The sequence below is a fragment of the Rhinoraja longicauda genome, chromosome 2 (assembly GCF_053455715.1).
Source record: "Rhinoraja longicauda isolate Sanriku21f chromosome 2, sRhiLon1.1, whole genome shotgun sequence".
In the NCBI taxonomy this organism is placed as follows: domain Eukaryota; kingdom Metazoa; phylum Chordata; class Chondrichthyes; order Rajiformes; family Arhynchobatidae; genus Rhinoraja; species Rhinoraja longicauda.
In genome coordinates this window covers 35,154,131-35,181,989 of record NC_135954.1, presented here as the reverse complement: position 1 = coordinate 35,181,989, position 27,859 = coordinate 35,154,131, and the positions used below count along the sequence as shown (strand labels likewise).

The 27,859-nt window shown below is 42.7% G+C and overlaps 1 protein-coding gene across 1 annotated transcript in view; it reads left to right on the top strand.

Annotated features, from left to right (window-relative positions):
• itga8 (integrin, alpha 8) overlaps positions 1-27,859 on the top strand; it is a 222,036-nt gene that overhangs the window by 46,802 nt on the left and 147,375 nt on the right. Inside the window, exons 12-13 of the mRNA XM_078417154.1 lie at positions 7,057-7,262; positions 10,911-11,102. Of these exons, the coding sequence (XP_078273280.1) occupies positions 7,057-7,262; positions 10,911-11,102 (398 nt within the window). The remainder of the gene's footprint in view (positions 1-7,056; positions 7,263-10,910; positions 11,103-27,859) is intronic.

Genomic DNA, 27,859 nt, shown 5'->3' with positions numbered 1-27,859 from the left:
GAAGAAACATTAACCTATAATAACCTGGATCATATTACCTGGCTGGAACTCTTTTGCCTGAGATGATGTTTGAGGCAGGTACTCTCACAACATATAACAGCACTTGAATCACCTAACCATGGCAGGCTAGAGACCAAGTACTGGTAAATGGGATTGTTGTAGATAGGTGCTTGATGGTCAACATGGACAGAGTAAGTTGAAGGGCCTGTTTCTATGCTGCATGACTCTAGTGCTCTGTGATCATAACAAGGTGGCATATATTGTGGCAGTCTTTGCTGAACTGAAACTATAATCGCCTATTTGCATCGAAAATTTGAATACAATACCACTACCCCAAATCCCTACTAACATCTAAACCTGTGGCCGAGAAATTCTGCACAACTCTAGTAAAAGCTTCAGAATGATTAGAAATAGGCTTAAACCAGAGTGGACCAATTTGAAACATGTTCCTGGATAAATATGATATGCTTGCTTTCATTGATTGAGGAATTGAGTATAAGAGTCAGGAAGCCATGTTGCTGTTCTGGTTAGGCCGCATTTGGAGTATTGTGTTCTGGTCACCCCAATCCAGAAAGCATGAGATGCTTTGGAAAGAGTGCAGAGGAGGTTTACCAGAATAATTACCAAGACCTTCAGGAGAATTTGTGCTGACTGTTCAACCTAAAGAACGCCACCAGCTTCAGGTTTCTCACCTCTGTTTCTCCATCAGTTTGACCTGATGGTTGCATTTCCCATTCACTTTTCCCTCTGCTCATGACAAGTGTTCCTACGTCTGAACCTCTATCCACACAATACCCCACCACCTGGCTGCTAATCAGTTTCCCTTTCAAGCTCCTTTCCCTCCCAATGGTATTTTGTTTTCCAAAAAATCTTTCATTTTACGTTTTCCACCAAATTTTTATAAGAGGAGCAAACAACATCCTTTCCCTTGATTCATTTCCTTTCCAACTAATTATCCAGCGCTCTGTTAGCTGATTAGTTTCCACTTTGATTGTTGCTTCTGGTAAAGTTTTCAGCCCTCGTTGGGAGATTTTAGATGGAACTCTTCTGAATAATCCCTTCATCCTTCCATTGAAGCCTTGACACTATTTCACTTGTTATTGATTCAACGATCAGCACAAATAATTTAAGAGCATGTAACATTTCCTGATCTAAAAAAAAAAAGTTTGGGCCTCTTTGATGTCTTTGACTTGTTCACACTGCAAGGTTGCCCTGATAGATGCATGCTGTCAGGACCAATTTCGCAAGGTAAAAGGCTGTGAGCTGTCAAGTGCTTCTTCCTCTCTGGCGCCTTAACAAAACATCCTAAATCATCCCGTTTTTTCCATGTGAGAACATCGAGTGGGCGTCACGTATCCAGCTGGATAATAAACAGGAGTTTCAATAATTTTAATAAAGGAGAATATGTCAAGAATTCTATAAAAATAGCATTTCCCAGAACTCCCCCTTTTTAACCAACACTGCTTACTTAGCGAGAGGTAAGCATGAGATTAGATTATTATTCAGACCAATGGAAAGCGTTTCACAGATAGTTCCAGGATTTCCCCTGTGGTGGACCCAAGAGACTTTTCAATGTTATAAATGAAAGAAATTGTTGTTAATCCCCAAGTAATACCAAATTGTGCTTTTCCTTATTCTTTGGAGAAGGGATACAGCTGTTGGTGCAGATGTTTCCTATAAAGATGGAGGATAAAAATAGACCTAGAATTTTGTGATTGGTGTTATGGTTCTACATATATGTGAGAAATGTTCTGAAGGAAAATGTACACTTAATTCTTTGTTTCATAATGTTTGATTATCAGTTACCGTCAGCAAATATTTCATCTTCTATGTTTGAAATCTATCTTATCTATTATAATGTGTGGTGATTTTTTGACTTCATTATGTTCCCCTAACTTCCTCATCATTTAACTGCTCTATCCTTTCACCCTTGCCCCCACCCCACAATAAACCTTAGCCACCCCCTCCTTCCTTTTGTGATCTTGCAGCCTTTGGGGATTTAGTCAGCAAAAAGCCCACCATCTGAACAACCCTTAGCCCTAGCATGTATGTCTCCCATCTTCCTTCTCAGCATCTGCCCAGTATTTATCTGTTCTCTGACCATGGAAACAGAATGATCCAAAAGGATAAGCAGGAGGTGTTCCAGTAATCAACTGGCAGAACCAGGGGAAGTGAAATAGTCTCTTGAGCCATTCATGAGAGGAATAGGTCGGGTAGACACACAAAGTCTCTTGCCCAGAGTAGGTGAATCGAGGACCAGGGGACATAGGTTTAAGGTGAAGGAGAAAAGATTTGATTGGAATCTGAGGGCTGACCTTTTACACAAAGGGTGGTGGGTATATGGAACAAGCTGCCGGAGGAGGTAGTTGAGGCTGGGACTATCCCAACATTTAAGAAATAGTTAGACAGGTACATGGATGAGGTCAGGTTTGGAGGGATATGGACCAAACGCGGGCAGGTAGGGCTAGTATGGCTGGGACATGTTGGCCGATGTGGGCAAGTTGGACTGAAGGGCCTGTTTCCAAGCTGTATCACTCTATGACTATGACTCTAATATGAAATATCAGAAAAAACAATATCACAGTTATGTTAAAGTTATTTATATATTAGGATGCTTCATTGAGAGAATTATATTCAGCATAGGCCAGAGAGATTGCTAAATGGTCTGCCAAGAACAGGCTTATAACTGATATTCCTATACTTGATTCCACCACCAGCTCTGTCACTGTGTTCCACATATCAGCAACACTCAAAGTTTAAAAAAAACATTCACCTCAAATCCCCTTTAAAATGTCTCTCCCTCACTTCTTGCTTCTAATACTTCTCACATGGGAAAAAGATTTTGACTATCTGTCCTATATTACACCTCATGTAATTTAATACAGCTGCTTCAAGTCACCTCTCTGCCCCCTTCGCTCCAGGGCAATCAAGCCCATCTTATCCAATATCTCTCCATAACTGAAATCCTCCTTTAATCCAGGCAACACCCAAGTAAATCTTTATATTCTATATTTATATTTACACCAGCACAACCACATCCTTCCTGCAGTGTAGCCAACTAAACAGCCACCGTAATCCAAGTGCAGTCTGACCAGTTTTTGTAAATTTGCAACACAATTTCCCAACTGCAGTTCCACGTGTCTCCTCTTGGCCATTTGTGAGTCGGACTGGCATGATGCAGACTTGCATCAAGGATACTCACAAGGTTTCAGGATGCCAGTTGAATTTCCGAACAGCTTTTGACGTGGTGCCCCAGCTCCACATCAGGAAGGAACAGTCAGGGTGACATCCCACCTATTTGCACACTTCCTAGAAACGCTGATGTTATGGTAGGCAAGGAAACGGGGGATTCACACTCTTTGACTTGAAATTGACACAGGGTTTTGAGTTAAGAATTCAAATGTGAACAAAACAAACTACAGCAGATAGTCAAACTACACGGTTTATACATCCGCAGCGTGCCACGCCTGAGGTGCCTTGGTGTATTTATAACTGTTTCCTCAGAGGAATATCACAGAGGGTGAGCCAAAACCTTTCAAATGAACAATTTCCTCTGTAATTAGTCATTATTAAAGAATGAGGTGTAGCAGGACAGAACAAGGACCGCAAGTTGGAAAATCACAACGTATAATCTGTTTGGGAGGAACTCAGGAACCGCAAGATAGTTCTGCTACAATGCATGATTCATAACACAAACCGGGTAATAAAGTGGTGAATAAATTAGGGAGAATTATTTGCATTACATATGCCAAATTGGGCACAGTACAATTTTGATTGGGAACTAGAAAAACCACTCAAAAGTTATTTGGGACATTGGCAAGCAACAAAAAAAGTTGACGGGGAAAAATAGCAGCTAGGCAGGTTTCCATCAATGAATGCATCAGTCTTTTCTTGCGGCAGAGAGGCTGCCTGTCAGGGCTGGTGCTGGTTGGGCTGGGGTAATGGGTGCAGCCATACACTGCAGGGATATGGGGTTCAGGGCTGCATCCAGAGTGGGTACGAACATTGCAAGGGCTACTGCATGCGTTAACTGAACACCCAGCTCCTCCAATATCTCTCACCCCTCCAGTGCGATGTGACAGAAGCCGCTGGCTCCTTCTCCAAGCTGGGGGGGGGGGAGGAATCTCTGGGGTTGGGAGAATTAATGCAACAACTAAAGAGATGGTGAGATAGCAGCTTTCATCCTGTACAACAGGAGGTGATGAGAGAGATAGCGGAGGGTCTGGGTGGTGTGTCCACAGGTGGAGCAGGAGCCGCCAGTCCTCAGCATTGGCTGCCAGGTTGAGGAACTGAGCCCCGCTTCTCAGCACTGATTGTAACCCCACGGGACCCACTCCGGCAACAGGCTGCCTCTTCGCAATCAACTCGCTGGAATTTAGAAGATTGAGGGGGGATCTTATAGAAACATAAAATTCTTAAGGGGTTGGACAGGCTAGATGCAGGAAGATTATTCCCGACGTTGGGGAAGTCCAGAACAAGGGGTCACAGTTTAAGGGTAAGGGGGAAGTCTTTTAGGACCGAGATGAGAAAGTTTTTTTTCACACAGAGAGTGGTGAATCTGGAATTCTCTGCCACAGAAGGTAGTTGAGGCCAGTTCATTGGCTATATTTAAGAGGGAGTTAGATGGGGCCCTTGTGGCTAAAAGGATCAGGGGGTATGGAGAGAAGGCAGGTACAGGTTACTGAGTTGGATGATCAGCCATAATCATATTGAATGGCGGTGCAGGCTCGAAGGGCCGAATGGCCTACTCCTGCACCTATTTTCTATGTTTCTATGAACTGCGGGAGATTCTATGCTGAATTCCTACCGGCTTCATGGGCCCAAAAAAGCAGCAGTGAGGAGCGCAAGGGTTGTCCCAGGTTCCCAGCTGGGTTCCTGGATGTTGTGCTCCCGAGTTCTCCACAGATACTGCCTGACCCGCTGAGTTACTCCAGCACTTTGTGGATCCTGGATGCAGTGTTGCCTCTCTAAATATATTATAAAGCTTCCTCTTCCATCCTGATTCCGAGGACTGTATCTAGAGTGCCATACCCATTGTATGGCTAAATAGCTATAGTTTAGTTTTGTTTGGAGATACAGCATGGAAACAGCCCACTGAGTGCACGCTGACCAATGACCACCCGTACACTAGTTCTATCCTACACATTAGGGACAATTTGCAGAAGCCAATTAACCTACAAACTTGAATGTCTTTGGCATGTTCAAGGAGCTGTTTTTCATTCTACTCAGATACACAGGACTCACCACTTCGCACCTACTCACAGCCTGACTCCAGTCTGCAAAGACTGGACCCTCGTCCACTACCCACCCCTTCCTTGCTGCCCGACATCAATCTGGCCATCTCCAACAATAGAAATTGCGGAGGTGGAGGCTATTCAGGAGACAGAAAAGGCGGAAATCTCCAGGACCGGACAATGTTTCCCCTTCTACCCTCAAGCTCTGTGCCAAACAACTGGCACCGGTCTACCCAGACATTTTCAACCAGTCCCTGCAACCTGCACTGACCCGGCCTGCTTCAAAGTCTCCACTATTGTCCCTGTACCCCAAAAGACAAGGATCACTGGTCTTAATGACTACAGGCCTGTCGCACTGACCTCTGTAGTCATGAAGACCTTTGAAAGACTTGTGCTGGTCCAGCTGAAAAACATCACAAACCCCCTGCTGGACCCCCTGCAGTTTGCATACCGGGCCAATAGATCGGTGGATTACGCAGTCAACCTAGGCCTGCACTTCATCCTCCAGCACCTAGACCACAAGGGGACCTATGCAAAGATTTGTATGTGGACTTTAGCTCTGCATTTAACACCATTGTGCCAGAGCTACTACACTCCAAACTTTCCTAGTTGACTGTGCCTGAACCCCTCTGTCATTGGATCATCAACTTCCTGACAGACAGGAAGCAGCATGTGAGGCTGGAAAAGCACATCTCGGACCCACAGACCCTCAACATAGGAGCACCGCAAGGCTGCGTACTCTCCCCTCTCCTTTACTCTCTCTGCACCAACGACTGCATCTCCACAGACTCCTCTGTCAAGCTTCTCGTTTGCGGACGACACAACCCTGATTGGACTGGTCCAGGATGGGGAGGAATCTGCCGACAGACAGGAAGTGACACAGCTGATGTACTTGGAGCTCAAGGCTCTTAAGACAGTGGAACTGATTGTAGACTTTAGGAGAGCTCCCCCTCCCCTCCCCCCACTCACCATCAACAACACCGCAGTCACATCTGTGGAGTAATTTAAGTTTCATGGAACCATCATCTCCAAGGACCTTAAATGGGGGGCCACCATCGACTCCACAGTCAAAAAGACTCAACAGAGGATGTTCTTCCTGTGGCAGCTGAGGAAACACAATCTGCCACAGGCAACGATGGTCCAATTCTATACTGCCATCGTAGAGTCTGTCCTCACCTTCTTCGTCATGGTCTGGTTTGGCTCAGCCACCAAGCACGACATCCGGAGGCTGCTATGAATCGTTCGATCAGGGAGAAGGTTGTTGGCTGTAACCTTCCCCCCAATGTTGAACTGTAAACTGCAAAGGCCAGGAAGCGAGCGGGCAAGATCATCTCTGACCCCCCTCACCCTGGCCACAAACCTTTTGAAGCACATCCCTCTGGAAGGCGATTCCGGACTGTCAAAGCCGCCACAGCCAGACATAAAAACTTTTTTTTCCGCAAGTAGTAGCTCTACTCAATAACCAAAATTCTGTAGTCTCTTTTTGCACTGGTTTATTTCACTCACATGTTTAAACTGTAATGTTGTATTCTTAATGTTTTAATGTTTTGTGCTTTATTCTTAATTGTTTACCGTGTGCTCGTGTTGTTACTTGCGAGCGGAGCACCAAGGCACATTCCTTGTATGCGTACATACTTGGCCAATAAACTTATTCATTCATTCATTCATTCATTCATTCATTCATTCATTCATTCATTCATATTGAAATGCTTTCTTTCTGTGGCCATAATGTCATAGCAGTTCTTTTGTACGTCAAATGTTTTGCGACTGAAACACACAGAATTCTAACCCAGACCTCTCCCTGCCTTTGTGTGCTTCACAGACGGGACGATGTGCTTGTTGGTGCTCCTCTTTTCATGGACCAGGAGTCTGATGGGAAACTGAAGGAAGTTGGGCAGGTTTACTTGTACCTGCAGGAGGAAGATTTCCTCTTCAAGGATCCTCAGAAACTGTTGGGAACTGAAGTATTTGGAAGATTCGGCAGTGCCATAGCGTCTTTGGGGGATTTGAATCAAGATGGGTATAATGGTGTGTTTCAGTTGTCGTAATACACATGAAGATAACTAACCTCCAGCATACCAAATATGTCACTGGCAAACATTAAATGGCTTGATCTCTTATGCAATAGAATAATCATCTTTGGCCCTTGTACAGAACGTGCATTAGGCAATTTACTTTCCTGCTGTGAAAGAATTTCCAGCTCATTGTTCTTTCCAAACACCTGATGTAGATTATATTATGTGTGCCAAGACATCTATATATCTCCATGAAGGGAAATATCTTTTCTGTTTAATGAATAAATATACAATATTGTGGACTAGGAATCATACAACATTTGCATGCATACAACTAATTATCACGAGAGCGTGTAAGTTTAAAATTGAAGGGAAACAGGAAGGATCTAATGTGGGCATATGGGATTAGCGCACATGAGCATGAAGGTCAGTGTGGTGAGCTGAGGGTTGTTTCTGTGAGGTATGACTTTTTGGCTCCATGAGATTTTAAATCACTAGGAGGTGATATTAGACTGTTTTGAGGTAACACTATAGTACAGCCAGACTCTTTGCATTGAATAAAAGCAGTTTGTGTGATTCCTGGAGAACAAAGAACATTGAAAAGTATAGCACAGGAGCAGGCCATTCAGCCCATGTCTTTGTTAAACATGATGCCAAGATAAACTAATCTCATCTGTCTGCACATGATCCATATCCCTCCATTCCCAAAATATCCATATGCTTCACTATGTTCTATTTTATTTCAGGTTTCCCTTATTTCTGCTTCTTACAAATCCAGCATCTTTTTTTCCTCTCTGTTCTGTCCTCATTCATATTATCCATTTATATTTCTTCCAGAGAGAGTTAAACTGCAATTACCAAGATTATTCACTCTACCTCTTTCTTTGCAATTTTAATCGTGCTTATCTTCTAACTTTTCTTACATTTGATGAAAAGTCCTTGACATATAATTTTAATATATGTTAATAATGTTAAAATGAATGAGGGAAGAGCAGAGAAGAAAAAAAATGCAGGATTTGTACGAAACAGAAATAAAGGAAATCTGAAATAAAAGAGAACACTTTATATAAAAAGCAGGCCATGTAATCACTGTGGAGAAAGAAAAAAACATTGATTTTATAGCTTGCTGATTTTGTCTGAGAAGTGAACAGTAATGATATAATGCTAATTAATTTTCCCTCTACATTTGCTATCGGATCTGCTGAGTATTTTTTATTAAATTCAGTTTTTATTTCTAATGTGAAACAGTATTTTTAAAGACAAGTCCTTCTGTTTATATTTTTCTTATAATTTAATCAGCATTTGAATGCTGCCAGTGAATGTCTGAAGGAATTTAAATGCAAGGATAAGACATTTAAATGGTACATTTGAGGTTCTGTGGGGGGAAAACATCGATTAGCAAGCTCAGATTACTGGAGCTGTGACACTTGATACCACTTCAGAGGCAGAGATTTGGTAAAATCAAAGTTTATGAGAAGGTGAAAATGGGAAGCATCAAAATGATGGAGTGTACAAATGAATGAAGCATGATATAAGGATTTCAGCACGAAGGAAACATTTAGATAAAGTGATACTGCAACTGTGATATAACAATATCATAAATAATTTTAATAACAGAATTCATCCCAATATTTCATTTCATTTCATTTCATTTTATTTTATTTCGAACATGTTAAAAGACATCAATTAAAAAACAAAATAAACAAAAAAACAGAAGAAATACAAGGAATTTCATCCATTACTTAACATGTGCGAAAAGGAGTAGGAAGAAGTGTGAACTTATTTAATCCTACCCCCATTCCCTAATCAATATTTATCAAGTATCAGATATTAATACAAAATTACTCATACACCCTTGTATGTTCATATAGATATTTAAATAATGATGTGTTATTATATGTAGACCCCTGGTGACTGTTAATCTCCCTCCTCATTGTACCTAGAAAAAATCATGTGTTTATATTTGTTTTTAAACTGGATGATGTTTGAACATTGTTTTAATTCCAATTACCAATAGTGTTAAATATTAATTAAATTATACAAATTTAAAATATATCTGTGACATCACACAGAAACTGTAATTAGTAACTGGTATTAAAATCGTACAAGGACTTTTGGTGCATTGGTCTTCATCAGTCTGGGCATTAAAAACTGGAGTTGGGATGTTTTGTTGCAGTTTGTACAAGATGTTGGTGAGGCCGTACCTGGAACACATGTAGACTTTGGGTCATCCTGCTCTAGGGAAGGTGTCATTAAGCTGAAATAAGTGTAAAGAAGATTTAGAAAAATGTTGCCAGGACGCAAGGGTTTGAGTTATAGGGAGTAGTTGGACAGGCTCGGACTTTAATCTTAGAGCATAGGAAAATGTGTAGAGAGGTGCATAACGCCACAAAAGGTATGGATAGGTTGAAAGGATGCAGTCTTTTTTCCCCATAGTAGGGTAATCAAGTTCTAGAGGGCATGGGTTTAAGCTGAGAGGCCAAAGATTATTATCTGAATGGTGTCAAGTTAGGAGGAGGGGGAGTTCAACGAGATCTGGGTGTCCTAGTGCATCAGTCAATGAAAGGAAGCATGCAGGTACAGCAGGCAGTGAAGAAAGCCAATGGAATGTTGGCCTTCATAACAAGAGGAGTTGAGTATAGGAGCAAAGAGGTCCTTCTACAGTTGTACCGGGCCCTGGTGAGACCGCACCTGGAGTACTGTGTGCAGTTTTGGTCTCCAAATTTGAGGAAGGATATTCTTGCTATGGAGGGCGTGCAGCGTAGGTTCACTAGGTTAATTCCCGGAATGGCGGGACTGTCGTATGTTGAAAGGCTGGAGCGATTGGGCTTGTATACACTGGAATTTAGAAGGATGAGGGGGGATCTTATTGAAACATATAAGATAATTAGGGGATTGGACACATTAGAGGCAGGAAACATGTTCCCAATGTTGGGGGAGTCCAGAACAAGGGGCCACAGTTTAAGAATAAGTGGTAGGCCATTTAGAACGGAGATGAGGAATAACTTTTTCAGTCAGAGAGTGGTGAAGGTGTGGAATTCTCTGCCTCAGAAGGCAGTGGAGGCCAGTTCGTTGGATGCTTTCAAGAGAGAGCTGGATAGAGCTCTTAAGGATAGCGGAGTGAGGGGGTATGGGGAGAAGGCAGGAACGGGGTACTGATTGAGAGTGATCAGCCATGATCGCATTGAATGGCGGTGCTGGCTCGAAGGGCTGAATGGCCTACTCCTGCACCTATTGTCTATTGTCTATTGTCTATTTAATAGGAATTTGATGGACAACTTTTTCACACAGAGAGTGGTGGGTAGATGGGACAAGCTGCCAGAGGAAGCATTTATCAAGTATAATAACATTTAAAAGACATTGGACAGTGCATGTTTTCGTAAACATTTGGAGGGATGTGGGCCAAATGCGGATAAATGGGACTTGCTTAGATGGGACATCTTGGTAGGCATGGAAGAGTTGAGCCATAGAGCCTGTTTTCATACTGTTTTACTCTGACTGTCTAAGATTAGTGATGGTTCATACTTCATGTCAGTACTTTGAGGGGAATGCCTTTGAGTATTCTTGATGCATGGGATGTCAGGTGTCATTGTATTTACTGATAATTGTAGCATTCCCTTTCATTATTAATGCTATTTCCTTATTTATCTTACCAACATAGATATTGCAGTTGGCACACCTTTTGGAGGTGAGGACAGAAGAGGCAAAGTTCTGATCTACAATGGCCAAAGTACCGGGTTAAATACCAAGCCATCACAGATCCTGGAAGGCTTATGGACTTCTCAATCAATGCCTTCGGGATTTGGTTTTACTCTACGAGGAGGGTCAGACATAGACAATAATGAGTACCCTGGTAAGAATCACTTATATTTCAAATATTAATAACGTATTGTTTATCAGAGAGTAACATTAGCAAATTTGCAGACGACACAAAGCTGGGTGGCAGTGTGAACTGTGAGGTGGATGCTATGAGGGTGCAGGGTGACTTGGACAGGTTGTGTGAGTGGGCAGATGCATGGCAGATGCAGTTTAATGTGGATAAATGTGAGGTTATCCAGTTTGGTGGTAAGAACAGGAAGGCAGATTATTATCTGAATGGTGTCAAGTTAGGAAATGGGGAAGTACAAAGAGATCTGGGTGTCCTTGTTCATCAGTCACTGAAAGTAAGCATGCAGGTACAGCAGGCAGTGAAGAAAGCTAATGGCATGTTGGCCTTTATGACAAGAGGAGTTGAGTATAGGAGCAAAGAGGTCCTTCTGCAGTTGTATAGGGCCCTAGTGAGACCGCACCTGGAGTACTGTGTGCAGTTTTGGTCTTTAAATTTGAGGAAGGACATTCTTGCTATTGAGGGATTGCAGCGTAGGTTCACTAGGTTAATTCCCGGAATGGCGGGACTGTCATATATTGAAAGACTGTATACACTGTGTACACAGGAATTTAGAAGGATGAGAGGGGTTCTTATTGAAACATATAAGATTATTAAGAGATTGGACACACTAGAGGCAGGAAACATGTTCCCAATGTTGGGGGAGCCCAGAACCAGGGGCCACAGTTTAAGAATAAGGGGTAGGCCATTTAGAACGGAGATGATGAAAAACATTTTCACTCAGAGAGTTGTAAATCTGTGGAATTCTCTGCCTCAGAAGGCAGTGGAGGCCAATTCTCTGGATGCTTTCAAGAGAGAGTTAGATAGAGCTCTTAATGACAGTGGAGTCAGGGGGTATGGGGAGAGGGCAGGAATGGGGTACTGATTGTGAATGATCAGCCATGATCACATTGAATGGCGGTGCTGGCTCGAAGGGCCGAATGGCCTACTCCTGCATCTATTGTCTATTGTCTATTCCATTAATGTGTTGGGATATTGATGGCAATTTTGCATAACTGATAATATCTGGTAGAGGAGATTTACACCAAATATTGGACGGTATAGGTTCAGTCATCTTATCCGGAGTTGGTGATCAATGTCTGTTGTGCTGCTTGCTTAATGTTGAGAATATTTAGAGAACATTCTGCACAATCCCATTGTTCATAATGAAGGCCTTGAATATCTCATTTGCTTTTGGAGATTTTATTGGCAACCAAAACCCTTTGTCAGCACCCTATGTTGGGCTGAATGTCTGACGTTCGGGACACTGCCTTTGAGCACTTAGCAGCAATACTCCAAGGTATTATAACTGCATCAGATTGACAACATCACATTCCCAATAATTTATTTATATGCCGCTGGGCAAAGCAATCGAACAGACGTGTATGATGTCCATGACTTTTTTTCTAGGAATAGAACAAACTAATGAATTAATTAAATCCCATGACTTTATTCCAGTAGAGTTGTGAACAGTAAGACAGTAATATAAAAATAAAATCTCTTGTTTTTCCCTATGCTCTCTTTCCAGTATGTGTAACCTGCTTCACAGTGCTGGGGAGTGTCCAAATAACTTAACCATGAACACTGACCAAATTTGATTTGAACTGCAGTTGTTCAGCTCAAGAGAATCACTTTTATAGGGTCATAGAGTTGCACAGCAGAGAAATATGCCCTTTGGCCCACTGTGTCTATGCTGACGATCCTTTCCATACTATTCCCATTTGGCTAAATTAATTCCATGTCCTTCTATGCCTTGTTCATTCAAGTACTTGCTCAGATGTCTCTAAAATGTTGTTACTATTCATGCATCTTCCACCTCATCTGGAAATCTACCCCTTGTGCAAAGCATTTACCCCTCAGATTTCTTCTTCCTTTCTCCCTCTAACCTTAAACCTATATTCTCTGCTTTTATACAGCCCTAGCATGGGAAACAGACACTGGCTCTCTACTCTATCTTTGGCCCTAATAATTTTGTATACCTCTATCATGTTACTCCTCAGTCTTCTTTGCTCCAGAGAAAATAGACCCAGCCGGTCCAATCGTTCCTGATGATTCTAGCTCCCCAATCCTGGTAACATCCTCATAAATCTTTTCTGAAACCTCTAGCTTAATCACTACCTTCCAAAAGTGTGGTGACCAGAACTGCACACAATACCACAACTATAGTCTAACCAATCTTTCGTACGACGTTCTCTGACAACAGTACTGAAAGAGATCCTTTAATGTCAAGGTTTTGTCCAAACACATTTAAGAAGATTAATGGGAGGGAATGATACCTGCTAATATGGATACTATTGAACCATTTTATTTGGCTCGATTTTCTCAATTCAGGCATTATTTATCTTGTAACTAATACAAAACTCTATTTGGTGCATTAAAGCCTGAGATGCCTATTGATCTAACATGCCTTTAACATTCATAGCTTTAATATTCATGATTACATACAGTAGATACATGGATGCAAAGACAATAGGTGCAGGAGTAGGCCATTCGGCCCTTCGAGCCAGCAGGGCCATTCAATGTGATCATGGCTGATCATCCACAATCAGCACCCCGTTCCTGCCTTCTCCCCATGCCCCTTGATTCCGCTATCCCCAAGAGCTCTATCTAACTCTCTTTTGAATGCATCCAGTGAATCGGCCTCCATTGCCTTCTGAGGCAAAGAATTCCACAAATTCACAACTCTCTGTGAATTTTTTTTCTCATCTCAGTTCTAAATGGCCTACCCCTTATTCTTAAACTATGGCCCCTGGTTCTGGACTCGCCCAACATCGGGAACATGTTTCCTGCATCTAGCGTTTCCAATCCCTTAATAATTTTATATGTTTCAATAAGATCCCATCTCATCCTTCTACATTCCAGTGAACACAAGCCCAGTTGCTCCATTCTTTCATCATATGACAGTCCTGCCATCCCGGGAATTAACCTCATGAGCCTACGCTGCACTCCCTCAATAGCAAGAATGTCCTTGCATGTTACCTGTTATTTAATTTCTTTTGGAAACAAATTAGAGTGAAAACTGCTCAGATTAGAATATGATTAGAATCTGTCATTAGGTTTGACAACAGTGCTTGTGATTATTACAGCCACAACAAATCAGATGCGCAATGGGAAATTGAGTTCATGGTTTAATTCACGATGACTTGTATAGCAGAGAAACAGGACCTTCAGCCCAACTTGCCCATACCAACCAAGATGCCCATCTCTGCCTGCGTTTGGCCCATATCACTCTGAACCTTTCCTATCCAAATGTTAGGTGTTGTTATCATATCATATCATATATATATATACAGCCGGAAACAGGCCTTTTCGGCCCTCCAAGTCCGTGCCGCCCAGCGATCCCCGTACATTAACACTATCCTATAGTACCTGCCTCATGACTCGGAGAAATTTTGTAATTTTGTTGGCACCAGAAACATGACGACTCTTTGCGTACTTTGTGTATTGTATGGAAAGCAAAGAATTTCACTGTGTGGGAAGGAACTTCAGATCCTGGTTTATACTGAAGATAGACACAAAATGCTGAAGTAACTCAGCGTGCCAGGGGACTTGACCCAAAACGTCACCTATTCCTTTTCTCTAGAGATGCTGCCTAACCTGCTGAGTTACTCCAGCATTTTGTGTCTATCAAAGAATTTCATTATACCTAGGTGTATGTGACAATAAAATAGCAGTGATTGATCTCCATCCTATACTCTGACTCATCATTATCTGAAATTCATCCCATAACAGTAGTGTCGTCAGCGAATTTAAAGATGGAGTTGGAACTGTGTCCGGATACACGGTCATGCGTACAGAGTGAGTAGAGCAGGGGGCTGAACACACCGCCTTGAGGTGCTCCCGTACTGTTGGTTATCATGGAGGAAGTGTTGTTGCCAATTTGTACCGATTGTGTTCTGTTGATGAGGAAGTTGAGGATCCAGTTGCAAAGGGATGTGCAGAGACCCAGTTCTTTGAGCTTGGTAACAAGTTTGGAGGGGATGATGGTTTAGTTTAGAGATACAGCGTGGAAACAGGCCCTTCGGTCCACCAGGTCCGCACACTAGGGACAATTTTTACATTTACCAAGCCAATTTACCTACATACCTGTACATCTTTGGAGTGTGGGAGGAAACCAAAGATCTCGGAGAAAACCCACGCAGGTCACGGGGAGAACGTAGAAACTCCGTACAGACGCCTGGTCGGAATCGAACCTGGGTCTCCAACGCTGCCAGCTCTGTAAGGCAGCAACTCTACCGCTGCGCTACCGTGTCACCATGGTGTTAAACAGCAAACTGTAGTCAAGTCAAGTCGAGTCAAATTTATTTGTCACATACACATACTGTGCAGTGAAATGAAAGTGGCAATGCCTGCAGGTTGTGCACAAAAAATAATTACAGTTACAGCATATAAATAAAGTTAATAAGTTACTATTAGTGTCGACAAAAATGTAGTCTCTGGGGTTATAAAAGTTGACAGTCCTGATGGCCTGTGGGAAGAAGCTCCGTCTCATCCTCTCCGTTTTCGCAGCGTGACAGCGGAGGCGTTTGCCTGATCGTAGCATCTGGAACAGTCCGTTACTGGGGTGGCAGGGGTCCCTCATGATCTTGCTTGCTCTGGATCTGCACCTCCTGATGTATAGGTCCTGCAGAGGGATGAGTGTAGTTCCCATGGTGCGTTCTGCCGAACGCACTACTCTCTGCAGGGCCATCCTGTCCTGGGCAGAGCTGTTCCCAAACCAGACTGTAATGTTGCCGGACAGGATGCTCTCTACAGCCCCAGAGTAGAAGCAATGAAGGATCCTCAGAGACACTCTGAATTTCCTCAATTGTCTAAGGTGGTAAAGGCGCTGCTTAGCCTTACCCACCAGTGCGGCAATGTGCGTTGCCCACGTCAGATCCTCTGTGATGTGTCTATGAACAACAGCCTGACATATTGTTATTATTGTCCAAGTGGTTCAATGATGAGTGGAGAGCCAGCGAGATCGCATCCCCTTGAACCTGTTGCGGTGGTAGGCAAATTGTAGTGGTACTTGCAGAGGTAGGAATTGATATGCACTAACACCAACCTCTCAAGGCATTTCATCACCACCGATGTTTGTGTCACCAGTCGGTAGTCATTGAGACATGTCACCTTGCTCTTCCTGGGCAATGGTATTATTGGCGCAATTTAAAACAAGTGGGAACCTCTTCAATGTTTCCTTGAACGAGCACCACATCCCCACTGACTCGTGACATTGTAACCTCTGGCCCGTGCCTACCCAAAAGTTAAGAAGGATCATTTGGCATGGTAGTGAAAGGCTCAAGATGAGGCACCAAAGCACACATGGAGGCTCTGCAACTCACGGAGAACAGCACCTCACAAACCAGCCACCCGTCCACCCCTTGGGAGGGTATCTGTACACTGTGGACAGCTTGATTGTAGTCATGAATAGTCTTTCTGCTGACTGGATAGAATGCAACAAAAAGCTTTTCACTGCACCTTGGTGTACGTGAGAACAAACTAAACTAACTAACCCTTCAACCACCACCTGCTCCAACTGTGGAAGAGTCAATGGTTCCCACATTGCCCTCATCGGCCACCTCACAACAAACAAAACCAGAATGAGGGCATCATCCTCAAACCCAATGGACTACATATGGAGGAGAATCTGAAATGACACAGCAAGGGGCAATTAAGAGTGGACTATAAATGCCAGTGATGTTCACATGCTGTAAGTGAATTGAGAAAAAATATATATAATTCACAGGTAACTTTGTACATGCAATCAATTATGCTTCACACGTTCAGATTCCATGCTCAAAAAACCTTTGCAAAATAAATATTCTTGACCCTTCACCTCTCAGTGCCAACTTCACAATTATCTCATATTGAAAAGCTAAATCCTTTTTCTGCCGAAGTTTATAAATAATAGTATTAACATGAAAACAAGCATAAAGGGTTCCATAGTGCAATAGAGAATGAAAAAAAATTGGTTTAAACAAAGAATGAAAGGTAGATTTTCAAATTTAATCAACTAATCTTTTTAGCTAAACCTGCATTTTATAGAAACTGTTTGTAATGTATATGGCTTGGACAAAACTGCAGGTGGGCTGATGAGTGAATTTGCAGCTGACACACACTTGATGGAGTTATGGATAATAAGGATAGAGCTGGATATAGATCAGTTGGAAATTTGAGCTGAGAAATAGCAGATGGAGTTTAATCCAGACAAGTGTGAGAAGGTTCACTTTGGGAGGTCAAATGAAAGAGGTGCTTATTGGCAGGAATCTTGGGGACATTGATGTACAGAGGAATCTTCTGGTCCAAGTCCATAGTTCCCAGAATGCAGCAACACAAGTAGATAGTGCGGTAAAGGAGGCATATAGTTTCTTGCCTTCATTGATCGGGGCATTGTATAAAAGTCAGGAAGTCACATAGAGCTTGGATAACTGCATTTCAAGAAGGATGTAGAGACTTTGGAGTGGGTGCAGAAGAGTTTCCCTTCCTTTGTCCAGCCCCCCTGACATCAGTCTGAAGAAGGGTCTTGACCCGAAACTTCACCCATTCCTTCTCTCCTGAGATGCTGAGTTACTCCAACATTTTGTGAATAAATACCTTTGATTTGTACCAGCATCTGCAGTTATTTTCTTACACTACCTGTAGTTTCACCAGGATGTTACTTGGGTTAGAGATTATTAACTAGAAAGAGAAGTTGGATTGTTTTCTTCTGGAGTGTTGAAGGCTAAGGGACAACCTGATAGAAGTATATAAAATTATGGGAGACACACATAGTCAGAATTTTTTCCCCCCAGGAGGAAAATATCAAATATTAGAGGGCTCAGGTTGAAGGTGAGAGGGAAAACTTAAAGGAGATTTTTGAAGGAAGGTTTTTTAAACAGAGTGTGGTATTCACTGTCAGGGGAAGTTGTGGAAGCAGATACCATAGCAATATTTAATAGGCATTTAGGCTGGCACGTGAACAGACAGGTGGGATTAGTTTAATTTGGCATTTTGGTCAGCACAGACATTGTGGGGCAAAGGTCCTGTTCCTGTGTTGTGCTGTTCTATGTCTATGAAAGGAAAGTTTAAAAAAATTTCAATTGTGTATTCTGTGAAAATTTCTCATTTAGTTCCTGGCTCCCTTTTTTATGAAATTCAGTCCAGCAACAGCCTTCTTTCCAGCTGTGTCTAGGAAGAGAGTTACTAATCCGAAAAACACAAAAGTATTTTTCACTTTCATCTTTCCATATGTTCACATAAACACATCATGATTTGCAATTAAATTGGAATAAATGGTTCTAGCATAACTTTTAGCCCAATACAGGAAATTATACAAACTAGTCCCCAGAAATAGCCATAAAAGAGACTGTGAAATCTGCTTCACTCCAGTCTATAAATCCAGCGTGAATCAGAGTATTTGACGCCAGTGGTTTCCTTTCTTTAGCAAAGGTAACCATAATTATTTAATTTATTTTTATTGCCATTCAATCTAGTTTTCTCTACTGGAAAAAAGTTTATCCACGTTTCAAGAGGGACTGGGGTTCAAAAGTTATTAATTGGCTGCAAAGTGCTGTGGGATATCGTGAGGATGTGAGAAGTGTAATTTAAATGTGAAGATTTAAGTCTAAATATAGTCGTATAACTTTTTGCATTTTTCCCAACCTCTTGTAGGATTCTTAATCAGTAACACGTTCACAGTGCGTTTGTAATAGTCTTCAGTGATCATTGTCCGTCAGAGATAGATGGGGTTACATGTACCCAATTAAAGTAATAAATGCTCAGCAAGACTCTCACTTGCACCTTTCACTGTTTCTGGGTGTCCACAAGCCATTACAGTCAGTGAGGCACTTGTGAATTGAAGTCATGGTTGTAATGTTGGAAACCTGGCAGTGAAATCACTCGGATTGAAACAGAGAACTTTATGCACAGCGGGTTCCACAGAGAGTAATGTAAGAGTGAACTGATAATCCGCTTGTATGTGTCGGCTGAGGGATATGTATCATCGAAGAGAACTGCCCTGTCTTCTTTGAAGAACTGCCAGGGATACTTATGTCCAAGTTTGAGGGTTGGTGAGCATAATATTTTACCTGAAGGACAATATCTCTAATAAAGAAGTCTTCATAAGCATAAGTTCATAAGACATAGGAGCAGCATTAGGCCATTCGGCCCCTCGAGTATGTTCTGCCATTCAATCATGGCTGATCTATTTTCCCCCCTCAACCCCATTCTTCTGCCTTTGGTTTCTAAAGGAGAATGGTCCTAGCTTTCCTGCTCAGTATCCCAGATGGAAATATACAGATAAATAATAAATTTATATTTTTTCATTCATAAAATTATTTTTGAATGTTTGCACAATTAGGTCTTCAAAGTGTGGTAAATGATAGATTAGGTAATGTGGTCATTCTGCACAACTAACAGTGTACAGACAATGGGTGGGAACTTACTGGAAAATACTAGTAATCCATGCATAATCTCTGTCATTTCTCAGTGTCCAAAATGCACTGGTTGAATTTAACTAATAATTACTAATTTGTTATGTTACATTAGTACAAGACATTGGTGAGGCCGCATTTGAAGTATTGTGTTCAGATTTGGTCACCCTGCTAAAGGAAGGATGTCATTAAGCTGAAAAGAGTGCAGAGAAAATTTACGAGGATGTTGCCAGGAGCTGAGGGCCTGAGCTATAGAGAAAAGTTGGGCGGACTAGGACTTTATTCCTTGGAGCGCAGGAGGCTAAGAGGTGATACAAAATCACCCCTTAGAGGTGTATAAAATGATGAGGGGAATTGACAGGATGAATGCAGTGTCTTTTACCCAGGGTAGGGGAATCATGAACCAGAGGACATGGGTTTAAGGGGAATGGGGAAATATTTAATTGGAACCTGAGGGGCAACTTGTTTATTCAGAGGGTGGTGGGTATATGGAATGAACTACCAGAGGAGGTAGTAGAGGCACATGTAACAGCATTTAAAAGACACCAGGACATATTCATGGATAGGAAAGGTTTAGAAAGATATGGGGCAAATGTGGGCAAATGGGACTAGCTTAAATGGGGCTTCTTGATCGACATGAATGATTTGGTCTTTATCCGTGCTGAATGACCCGATGAATTTTATGAATCGCTATGAATCTAGTTTAAATAATGTTCTGGTGTTGGACTCTTACTGGAGTCTGGCAGTTACTTTGGGGAATCTTGCTGATTAGCCTAAGTCTGAAGAAGGGTCCTAACATGAAATGTCAGCTATCCATGTTCTCCAGAGATGCTGCCTGACCCGTTATGTTACCCCAGCACATTGTATCTTTCCTGTGTTAAGTGAAACCCTAGAGGAGCAGTGAGCCACTTAATTTGCGTCTAGCGAAGGAAGCACACTGTAAAGTATTTACTACAGCATTTAATAGTTGTCATTGGTTAAAAGCTAATTACTAAGAAAAGTAATAAATTAACTTATTTTATTCACAAGTTTGTATATGAATTGAATAACAGCACAGAAGTGGCATAGTGACACAGCTGGTACAGCTGCTGCCTCACAGCACCAGAGACCCAGGTTCAATCGCAGCCTCGGGTGCTGTCTGTATGCAGTTTCTACATTTTCCCATGGACCGTGTGGGTTTCGTCCGGGAGCTCCGGTTTCCTCCCATGTCCTAATGTTGTGTGGGTTTACAGGTTAATTGGTCTCTGCAAATTGCCCCTAGTGTCTATGGAGTGGATGCAAAAAGTGGAATAACATACAGCTATTATAAATGGGTGATCAATAGTTGGCATGGAATTGGTGAGTCTGTTTCCGTGCTGTATCTGTAAACTAAACTAAATTGAGCAGCGACATTCAGAAATATTGATAGTTGACAGTTTTGGCAGTTTTCTAAATCATGGAAAATAGCTTAGCTGGCTGTCAATATTTAACTATACCTTTCCATGGAGAGGGCTGCTTCTAGCAACCAGCAACACCTTCCTTTATGCTCCATGTGACAGCCTCGCTTCATGCAAGACCCTACCATTGTCTGCGGTCATCCATTTTGGATGGGGTGGCTTTATACATCAAGTCTGCCTCAGGGAATCTGGGACCGGTAAATTTGTGCAGAAGTCAGCAGTGAGTGAGGAGCCTTGTTGATGCCAGAAAGCTCTGTCCCTTTGCGATGAATGGTAAATTAATCTATTTTTGAAGCAGAATTGTTGACTATAATACTGGGCTGGCTACCAGTTCTATTTTGAATAGTGTACTGGGATCTATAACATCTACCTGAACCACTTGAACAGGCAGGCAGGAGCTTAGCTTTGCCGCTTGACTGAGGAATGATCAGTTTGAGTGTTATTACAGACCCCAACTAGTCATGGGATGATTGCTTCACTTAACCCTGTCCTCCGCTGTTTTGAATGAGGCTCTGGAGATTTCGCCTTTTTTGCAGTAAGTGGAGAAACTCCATCCCAAAAGAAAGGCTTCCATTTATCTTGTGCCTTCCGCATCTCCAGTAAGATATTCCATAACATTTTACGGCTCATGAAATAATGCTTTTGAAGTGCAGTCATAATTGCAGAGAGGCCAATTGCTTAAAGCATGAACAGCAGTGTGATGAGCACAAGATTATGAGCTAGAACCTCTTGTTTGCAGCACCGTTAATTGTCAGTGACACATGTATAAAGGTCAGCAATTTACAGACTGGAACAACTTGTAACCCTTCCAGGGTCAACTTGCACCACTCCAAACAATTCCAAATCTCAATTGCACTTGAGACGATGCATTTTCTGTCTCTAAAATGCAGTGATTGGACAGGCTGGATGCAGGAAAAATGTTCCTGATGTTGGGGGAGTCCAGAACCAGGGGTCACAGTTTAAGAATAAGGGGTAGGCCATTTAGGACTGAGATGAGGAAAAACTTCTTTCACCCAGAGAGTTGTGAATCTGTGGAATTCTCTGCCACAGAAGGTAGTGGAGGCCAATTCGCTGGATGTTTGCAAGAGAGGGTAAGATTTAGCTCTTAAGGCTAACGGAATCAAGGGAAATGGTGAAAAAGCAGGAACAGGATACTGATTTTGGATGATCGGCCATGATCACATTGAATGGGCCGAGTGGCCTACTCCTGCACATATTTTCTACTTTTCTATGTTTCTATGAACGGTGGCGCAGCGGTAGAGTTGCTGCCTTACAGCGAATGCAGCACCGGAGACAGGTTCGATCCTGACTACGGGCGCCGTCTGTACGGAGTTTGTACGTTCTCCCCGTGACCTGCGTGGGTTTTCTCCGAGATCTTCGGTTTCCTCCCACACTCCAAAGACATACAGGTATGTAGGTTAATTGGCTGGGCAAATGTAAAAATTGTCCCCAGTGGGTGTAGGATAGTGTTAATGTGCGGGGATCGCTGGGCGGCGCGGACCCGGTGGGCCGAAGGGCCTGTTTTTGCGCTGTATCTCTAAATCTAAATCTAAACTCCATAGTCACAAATAACAGAACATTCTGAACTAAGGGTGGCAGATTTTTTTCATTATTCCATGGATCTCGAAAAAAGAGCTGTTCCTGCATAATCTAAGGACCAATATATAGATTAATCATAGATCATACATTAATAGATTAAATGGTCCAAAAGAAAACAAAACAGTAATTTGCCAGCTGAGCTGAGTTCTGAGGAGCAGTCATTTCTGCACAGCATCCTTGTTCTTCTCTCTGCTGGCTGGTTACAGTCATCCTCTCATCAGTGAATAATGTGAGGGCAATTTTGCTTTGAACAGCAGAGAGCTCCATGGATCTGAGTAACAGCACCTCAATGCAGGAAACCTCACAAGCCCAGGAATTGTTCCAGGTAGTTCTGCTGCCATTAATAGAGACCAACACTGTTTGTGAAAGACACAGAAAGAGCAAAGCCCCCATCTGAGAGGGTCGCAGAGCAGTGGCATCAAGCTTCCCTGCATCATGTTGCACCGGACATTTTCATCATGGCGTCCCCAATTGATGTGATGCAAGTTATAACGCAGTTGTGTGATCATTGTGGCTGTCTCTTAAAAGGGACATGTCGCTACTCAGGAACACTCCCACCAACAGGGGAGTATTGCTGCTGAATGAGTAGCTGCTGCCCTGATGGTGGTGGAAGGGAGGTGGTGCGATAATGTTGAGAGTATCCACCCAGAGAGGGGAGGGGGTGGGTGTCAGAGACCTGGTTAAACTGGTGATCAGCAGTACCACAGCAGACATTGTTGGTGCATGGCAGCCAGTAGATCCTCCAGACTCACAGCCAAGTTTAGAAACATAGAAAATAGGTGCAGGAGGAGGCCATTTGGCCCTTCGAGCCAGCACCGCCATTCATTGTGATCATGGCTGATCATCCACAATCAGTAACCTGTGCCTGCCTTCTCCCCATATCCCTTGATTCCACTAGCCCATGGAGCTCTATCTAACTCTCTTTTAAGTTCATCCAGTGAATTGGCCTCCACAGGCCTTCCGTGGCAGAGAATTTCACAAATTCACAACTCTCTGGGTGAAAAGGTTTCTTCTCACCTCAGTTTTAAATGGCCTCCCCTTTAGTTTAGAGATACAGCGCGGAAACAGGCCCTTCGGCCCACAGAGTCCGTGCTGACCAGCGAACCCTTCACATTAACACTATCCTACACACACTAGGGACAATTTACAATTATACCAAGCCAATTAACCTACACACGTGTACGTCTTTGGAATGTAGGAGGAAACTGGAGATCCCAGAGAAAACCCACTCAGGTGACGGGGAGTATGCAAACTCCGTACAGAAAGCACCCGTAGTCAGGATTGAACCTGGGTCTCTGATACAGCACGGAAACACTCCCTTCGGCCGACCAAGTCCTCGCCGACCTGCAATCCCTGTGCACTAGCACGATCCTACACACTAGGGACAATTTACAATCTTTACCGAAGCCAATTAGCTGACGAACCTGTACGTCTTTGGAGAGTGGGAGGAAAACCGAGCACCCAGAGAAAACTCACGCAGGTCACGGGGAGAACGTACAAACTCCGTAAAGACAGTACCCATAGTCAGGATCTGACCCAGGTCTCTGGCACTGCAAGGCAGCAACTCTACCACTGCGCCATCATGCTGCTCTATTGTGCTACCCGATTGCCAACAGCACAGCAGCATTGTTTGGAATTTTTGATTGAATGTTTAGCCCATGAGCTTCAGAATTGGATTTCTTGACCCTTCACACGCTGCCTTCACCCTAATTTGCTCTAGGGTGAACATGTTAAAATATAAAGCAATGAAAGGATTAGCCAATCTGAAGACTTGTAATCCTTTAACCTCGCACCATCATACTCTGACCTAATAATTCTCTCATTCTCAAAGCTATACCGAGGTTTAGGTTTATTATTATCACGGGTACCAAGGTACAGTGGAAAGCTTTGTTTTGCATGCTGAGCAGTCAGATCGGATAATACTATATATGAATACAACCAAGTCAAACTCAAGTACAATAGTTAGAGCAAAGGGGAAGGTATGGAGCGCAGAATATAGTTCTCAGTATTGTAGCCATTCAATTCCATAGACAAAGTCCAATGACTGCATTGGGGTAGAGTTGAATTGGACAATACCCTAGCTTTTGGAAGGAATGTTCAGAAACCTGAAACTCTGTCCATCACTTCATACATGGAGTTAATGTCAACCATTCTAAACAGGATACACTAAATTGTAACCGCTGGAAACAACATCCAGTCCGTATTTAGTTTATTTGATACCTCCCGCCATGCAATCTATAATTTGATTATTGGCCAGTAATCTCCACAATTATTATCTCTTTGCACTCACCATAACATCTCTGAGATACTTACAAATGAGTCATAGTCATAGAGTCATATAGCGTGGAAACGCCCTTCGGCCCAACTTGCCCACACTGGCCAACAAGTCCCAGCTACACTAGTCCCACCTGCCAGCATTTGGTCCATATGCCTCCAAACCTGTCTTATCAATGTACCTGTCTAACTCCTTCTTAAATGTTGGGATAGTCCCTGCCTCAACTACCTCCTCTGGCAGCTTGTTCCATACACCCACCACCCCTTGTGTGAAAAAGTTATCCCTCAGGTTCCCATTAAATCTTTTTCCCTTCACCTTAAACCTATGTCCTCTGGTCCTCAATTTACCTACTCTGGGCAAGAGACTCTGTGCATCTACCCGATCTATTCCTCTCATGATCTTATATACCTCTATAAGATCACCCCTCATCCTGCGCTCCAAGGAGTAGAGTCCCAGCCTACTCAAACTCTCCCTATAGCTCAGACCCTCTCGTCCTGGCAACATCCTCGTAAATGTTCTCTGTACCCTTTCCAGCTTCACGACATCTTTCCTATAACACGGTGCCCAGAACTGAACACAATACTCTAAATGTGACCTCACCAACGAGTTATACAACTGCAACATGACCTCCCAACTTCTATACTCAATGAATACCGTATGCATTTCTTTCTCTACATGTTTTATGAAACCTTTATCGATCTATTTATTTTAGAAATGTCCGAGTTGATATTAACAAGAAGAGCAAGGCATAACATTTGTTTCTTCGTGTCCCATGGCTCAATTTCAAGACTGTAAAGTATAATTTATGTGGGGGAGGATGATCAGGATCGGTTGAAGTTTTCCTCGTTTTAATGCCTGTAAGTAACACAAAATCTGGAAATACACAGCAAATCATTCAGAAACGTTGACGGGGAAAACAGATGTGTAGTGTGTGCCTTTCTTAAAAAAAAAACTGAAGGTAAGCAAATATTTTTGCAGGATGGAAAGGAAGGAAAGGGAAGTACATGAATTTATGTGGCAACTTAGAACCCATAAAAAGGGTTTTCTGTTGTAGGAGAGAAACAACAGAGAGAAAAGTACAAAAGCTGATAACTGATATTCCAGTCGCCAAGATGTTAAATCTTTAATAGAGTAGCAAGAACCTAACTAAAAATATACATGTCACTGCGGGCTTATAGCAAATTTTTTTTAAAGCAGGTTTCTGCTGTTCTGCCAAGAAGTGGCATTAAAACCGGTAACTCCTCTGTGATTGAAATATCTTCCCCACTAACGTGATTTTTAATAATGTGAAGCCATTTGAAGGATAAATTAAAATGCAATAGCTTGGGGAAAACTAAAGGAAAACTTGGCAAAAGTCTGGACGGATAATTGGAAAATGTGTGCAAACAGAAGATCCACTGGTTTTGCAAAGAAAAATTAGTTTTAGGTTTAGAGATACAGCGCGGGAACAGGCCCTTCGGCCCATCGGGTCTGCACCGACCAGCGAACCTCGCACATTAACACTATTCTACACCAACTAGGGACAATTTTTACATTTGCCCAGCCAATTAACCTACAAACCTGTACGTCTTTGGAGTGCGGGAGGAAACCGAAGATCTCGGAGAAAACCAACGCAGGTCACGGGGAGAACGTACAAAATCCGTACAGATAGAACCTGTAGTCGGGATCGAACCCGGGACTCCGGCACAGCAACTCTACCGCTGTGCCACTGTGGCTGCACAACAGCTGAATATTCTGTGTTTGGATCTATGTATCTCTGCCCCCTGCCATCTCAACCCTCAACCCACCACTCTCCAAGTAAAGCTGCTCTCTCTGGATACAAACAAATCCCTGGAATTGACAGCTTCAGCCTGCTCTTAGTTAGTAAAGTGTAAAGAGTCAAAGCCTCAGAATTAAAGAGCATTTCTTTCGGAAGGAGATGAGGAGGAATTTCTTTGGTCAGAAGGTTATGAATCTGTGGAATTCATTGCCACAGAAGGCTGTGGAGGACTAGTCAATGGATATTTTTAAGGCAGAGTTAGATAGATTCTTGATTAGTACAAGTGTCCGAGGTTATGTGGAGAAGGCAGAAGGGGGTTAGGAGGGAGAGATAGATCAGCCATGGTTGAATGGCAGAGTAGACGATGGGCTGAATGGCAGAGTAGACGATGGGCTGAATGGCCTAATTCTGTTCCTATCACTTATGAACATGAACTTTTTCCATAGGAGTTAACTTATGGTAAATCATAGATCATACTAGAGGTATTGCAAAGATCTAGAAGAAACAAATGAAACATTGGATAGAGTTTCAGCATAAAGCTGCATGTTTGTATTGGAGTGTAGGCAACTATCTGTTAACATTGAAACATAGAAAATAGGTGCAGGAGAAGGCCATTCGGCCCTTCGAGCCCGCACCGTCATTCAATATGATCATGGCTGATCATCCAAAATCAGTACCCCGTTCCTGCTTTCTTCCCCATATCCCTTGATTTCATTAGCCCTGAGCTAAATCTACCTCTCTCCTGAAAACATCCAGTGAATTGGCATTCACTGCCTTCTGTGGCAGAGAATTCCACAGATTCACAACTCTCTGGGTGGAAGAAGTTTTTCCTCATCTCAGTCCTAAATGGCCTACCCCTTTTTCTTAAACTGTGACCCCTGGTTCTGGATTCCCCCAACACCGGGAACATTTTTCCTGCATCTAGCCTATCCAATCCCTTAAGAATTTTATATGTTTCCATAAGATCCCCTCTTATTCTTCTAAATTCCAGTGAATATAAGTCCAGTCGACCCATTCTTTCATTGTATGTCAGTCCATACCGGGAATTAACCTGGTGAACCTACGCTGCACTCCCTCAATAGCAAGAATGTTCTTCCTCTGCACACAATACTCCACTGGAATTTAGAAGGATGAGAGCGGATCTTATCGAAACGTATAAGATTATTAAGGGGTTGGACACATTAGAGGCAGGAAACATGTTCCCAATGTTGGGGGAGTCCAGAACCAGGGGCCACAGTTTAAGAATAAGGGGTAGGCCATTTAGAGCAGAGATGAGGAAAAAC